General features: G+C 44.6%; 1 protein-coding gene across 1 annotated transcript; it reads left to right on the forward strand.

The window, feature by feature from the left end:
• The first annotated feature begins 2 nt into the window (after positions 1 to 2).
• LOC129865405 (ADP-ribosylation factor-like protein 1) lies at positions 3 to 5073 on the forward strand. Its single transcript, XM_055938188.1, has 6 exons — positions 3 to 118; positions 2515 to 2652; positions 2882 to 2963; positions 3464 to 3575; positions 3743 to 3921; positions 4182 to 5073. Exons 1-6 carry the CDS (start codon positions 115 to 117, stop codon positions 4210 to 4212), a joined length of 546 nt encoding a protein of 181 aa, XP_055794163.1. The 5' UTR covers positions 3 to 114; the 3' UTR covers positions 4213 to 5073.
• The last annotated feature ends 50 nt before the right edge of the window (positions 5074 to 5123 follow it).

The following is a 5123-nucleotide window of genomic DNA, read 5'->3' on the forward strand; positions in this document are numbered from 1 at the left end:
CGGAATACCATTAATGACGTGTTCCTGCGACACGTCACTGATTTCCAACAGCTACGGAAGCGGTGCCGTGTCGAGATCTACAACGTCGTTGATCAAGGGTTCAGTGTCTTCAGAATGGGTACGTTTTTAAAATATATTTTTAATCTCTTTGAGAACTATAATAGGAATTCGCACGGTTGTGTTTTATGTAGAAATTCAGGCTATTCTGCCAGCTCCTGCTACGCACCATGCAACTGGGCCACTTGCTATATAACATAAATAGATAGCTAACAAACATACACGTATTAATAATTGTTGTCTCGCGTACAGCTACTATGTTATTAAGTTGATGAAGCTATTAAATTCCTCTAAGGTGTCTGAGTCATTAATTGTAGTCGTGGTTCGTAAATACTGACAGTCTAGCCATACATTCTAGCTAACGTTAGCTGTACTGCTAACTCCCTGTGCCAACATGCTGAGTACTTGTAGTCCAGCTAACGTTACAGCGTCAAATAGCCCAATAATTAGTTGACTAACGTTAATCAGTAGTTATCTATTCGACTAGTTTTTTAATGGTAAAAAGCAGAATGTGACATCGTCTACCAATGGGTCTGGACCTTTTATAGCACAGACAGAACAGGAAATAGCCAAAGACACTAGCTAGCTAATATAGTCATTAGCTAGTGTGCTTACCCCTGCTGGTTCAGGCCCTGGTTCAACTGTTCCCCTCAATCGCTACAGTAGCATTACTAACGTTAGCACTAGCTCTGGAAAACCTTATTGTTCTGTGTGAATTTCGGGCAGACTAGACGCTGTGCTGCGTATTGCTGTAGTTCGGGGGTGCGGATTGCACATTTTGTTCACTCAGACAAAAAAGGTGAAGGGGAAATCTTAAATTGCACCACCATCTAACCCTGCACCTATACACTATCCCCAACCCCCCAAAAACACCACACCATCCAACTACTTTGGCCGTAAACGATCTGACACCAGGCCCTTCCCTCAAAACTTCAGAGGTTCTACACTAAAATCTCTCACCCCAAAATATTTATCTGCAGCTGCAACTACCAAGTCTATACATGCAATAAATCCTAACTTACTAAAACCCATTCTCTCTCTGGTTCTCTCTCCCAGTCGAATCGCTCACTCGCTATCATCTACTCCCTTCACTGCCTCAGCATAGGAAACTTTCTGCCCCACTAGCAATCTCAACCTGTCTCACAGGGCAATTGGGATCCACAGCTGCATGGGTGCTCCCAGTTGACACTCAGTGCTTTCTCTATCCCAAATGTACACTCCCTCAGACACTTCTCTCACATCATGGGATCACCCTTATACTCACTGCTGCAACATGTCTGAATCCTTGGCACCTGAAGCACCGTAGCGGGTTCAGAACATAGGCCCTCACAGAATAGCAAACCTGACCTTGTCAGGTATAAATTCTGTGTCAACACTCAACAAGACAGGCGGGGTATTCTCAGTCTCGCCGGGGTATTCTCATTCTCACCTTTGCCTCCGGGTCTACGTCTCACCAAACGGCCGGCGTCTCAAACGCCAGGATATTATTTTTCATTTGGTCCACCTCTACACTCAACGCTACCCCACTGATCACTTCTTTGAGCGGTCCCTGCTCCGGAGAGAAAAGCACAGGTTGAACCCCAAGACGAGTCACACACGCTTCCGCTGACTACCTCATGAAGCTGGTTGAGAGAATGCGAAGTGGGCAAAGCTGTCATCAAGGCAAAGGGTGGCTACTTTGTAGAATCTCAAATATTAAATATTTGTTCGCTTATTTTTTTTAGTTACTACATGAGTCCATATGTGTTATTTCGTGGTTTTGATGTTTTCACCATTATTCTACAATGTAGGAAATGGTAAAAAATAAAGAAAAACCCTTGAATGAGTAGGTGTGTCCAAACTTTTGACTGGTACTGTACGTCCTGCCACCTGCATCCCTTCTGGAAACTGAGGGAGCGTCAAAGACGTCATTATCTCAACTGTTCGGCACAGTCCCGTTGATGGCACTCTGGAATACCCTTCTTTCCATATGGTTTTTAGCGGGTTCGCTTCACCCACAACTGGCCGTGTGATCTACAATTCCGACACTGTACAAGAAACATCAATCATCGCTTCCTGAATGCTTTTCTGAACATATGGCCCTTATCTTTCATATCAGCGAGGAAATAATATTTTAAATAAAGATACACTTACGGTGTGTGCCTCGAGTTGACGAGAACTACACTTCCACCCCAGTTACGCTCAGGTTTTCGGAGCGCTAGATTGATAATTAACACCGGTGGTTACCTCTGTCTTATGTCTGTCTATCGTGAACAAGCGCTGTAACGTGTTAATGTAGGGTTAGTGTTCGCACACGGCCAGAAAGATGCGTAACTTTCCAAAACCTGACAGCATGTTAACATTTCGACCAAGCGTCAGAGCTCTTGACAAAAGTCAGCCGGGAAGAAGATACCTTTATCGATAGGCGCTAAATGTAGTTAACGTCTGTCTAACTTCTCTCATGTCCATGTGCTGTAGGTGGGTGGTTTTCCAGTCTCTTCTCTGGCCTGTTTGGCACCAGAGAGATGAGGATCCTGATCCTGGGGTTGGACGGAGCCGGTAAAACTACCATCCTTTACCGCCTGCAGGTCGGAGAGGTGGTCACCACCATTCCAAGTACGTAACTCTTTTCGTTCTACTTCGAAACACTGCTCACGCTATCTGTTGCCCAGGTGCATGCATGGGAAATCAATTAATGTTAGTGTGCTCCCCAATGAGTTGAATTGGTCTTCCCACGTGTTTGTAGGCAATGTAAAAGAGAGAGCCGGTTAAAGTGCATTCCTTTCTTTGCCATGTGTGCTCAAGGTTTTTAAATCTCCGCCATTGTGCTGATTGTGTTGTACAGCAATTGGCTTCAATGTGGAGACGGTTACGTACAAAAACCTGAAGTTCCAGGTGTGGGATCTTGGTGGACAGACGAGTATTAGGTAATTATATGAATATCACAACAAGTGTTTCCTGTTTATCAAATGTTACTAGTCACATGCACCGAATACAACAGGTGTAGTAGACCTTAGTGAAATGCTTACTTACGAGCCCCCTAACCAACAATGCAGTTTCCAAAAAATATGGATAAGTAATTAGAGAGCAGCAGTAAAATAACAATAGTGAGACTATATACAGGGGGGGGGGGGGACCGATACAGAGTCAATGTGTGGGGGGCACCGGTTAGTTGAGGTAGTATGTACATGTAGGTAATTCTTAAAGTGACTATGCGTAGATGACAACAGAGTAGTAGTGGTGTATACACACAGACATTGTTGAATTTTAAAAGGTAGACAGAAGCTTCCTCAAGACAGCACAACTTTCCATACATTATTGTGCCACACCTCTTTACAATTTAGAGGGTTTGGCCTACTTGACTCTGCCCTTGGCTCTCCCTCTAACCTTCGTGTCTCTCCTTCAAACCCTTGTATCTCTCTCCCAGGCCATACTGGCGTTGTTATTACTCCAACACAGATGCTGTCATCTACGTGGTGGACAGCAGTGACAGAGACAGGATGGGCATCTCTAAGTCTGAGCTTGTCGCCATGCTGGAGGTAGGTCATGTGGATAGGCCTGCATTCATTGCATTGATACGAGTGCAGGTGTAATGACCATTGTTTGAGGTGCTCTGGAGGGCAAATTTGGACAAATAGTAATGCTCAATGTATTTTCTCCATATGACTGACTCTCTCTCTCTCTCTCTCTGTGTTTGTCTCTTCAGGAAGAGGAGTTGAAGAAAGCCATCCTGGTGGTGTTCGCTAACAAGCAGGACATGGCGCAGGCCATGACCCCGGCTGAGGTGGCCAACTCCCTGGGCCTCCCCGCCCTCAAAGACCGGAAGTGGCAGATCTTCAAGACCTCCGCCACCAAGGGCACGGGCCTGGACGAGGCCATGGAGTGGTGAGGGTTTGCTTTTGGTTGGCATTATAGTCATGTAGCAGAAGCTTTTTTTTCTTCCAACAAAGATTTTATTATACTTGCATTTAACCTCACTGAGTTCTCATTGTCTAGAACAGGCTGTCAACCAGTGGGTGAAATAATAACCACATAGCATATTAATAGGTAGAATAGAGGTGTCCTTTCCTCGTGTCACTCCCCTTCTCAATAAACCCACAGTTGACATTGTAAACAATGTTTGCTCTCTTTCCCTCTCTCCATAGGTTGGTAGAAGCCCTGAAGAGCAGGCAGTAAAGACAGCCCACACCTCTTGTTCTCTGTAAATACTCCTGACCTCCTGTATAAAATATTTCCTGATTGGACCGCTCAGGAGGACCAGTGACTGCACTCTTTCCAGGGGCACGTTCAAGATAGAAATGTCATGAATAGAGCTGACGTGATTCCTTACTCTACGTGTCACACGTGTTTGTTCTACACAACACATTTCTACATGAAGGTTCCACAAAGTCGTGCCCTGCTGAAAACAGCCCTGAAGCCTTCACCATGCCTTCATGTCTGGGATAGAGAGGCTGCAATATGGTATACTACCTGGTCCCAAAAATAATGTTATCACCCCAGCCAATAGCCCCGGTGTTTGCAGATCTGAAGGGAACCAGATGTGATGGCTTCACACGTAATTAAATGATATAGTATCTGTTGTGGAGCTTCTGACATTTTTGGTGAACCCTTCCAGCTCCTTCTGACCTGTAAACACCCAAGGGCTAGGGGGGTTGGTGTTGGCTCAGGCTCAATTCTCAGTGGTAAAGAACTGACTGGCCCCTTCAAGGAAGAGGACCTGAGCGATGACAGACTGACTTATGGCGATGTTACTGCAGCTGGTGCTGTTTTTGTATTGTACTACTCATGCTGAATCATGTCTTTTTTCCCCTCCTTTTCTAAAACTTCTGTTGGGTGTGTAATTAAAGTTTGAGGTTGTTAGTTTAGGCCTTTTCATTGGAATGCTCAAACTTTAATAATCAGGTTGTGTAAATGCCACTAGCCAGTTGTTGAACACTAACCGCTTAATTTGTATGCTACAACTTTTATTGCATATTTATAGGAGCCTGTACAGTCAAGACAACCCACAATAAAACTGATTTCACACTGAGTATAAAACCTGTCATCAAATTACTTTCATCCCACCCAAGATAAGCAATATTCAACTG

This window comes from Salvelinus fontinalis, chromosome 11, assembly GCF_029448725.1.
Source record: "Salvelinus fontinalis isolate EN_2023a chromosome 11, ASM2944872v1, whole genome shotgun sequence".
Taxonomy (NCBI): domain Eukaryota; kingdom Metazoa; phylum Chordata; class Actinopteri; order Salmoniformes; family Salmonidae; genus Salvelinus; species Salvelinus fontinalis.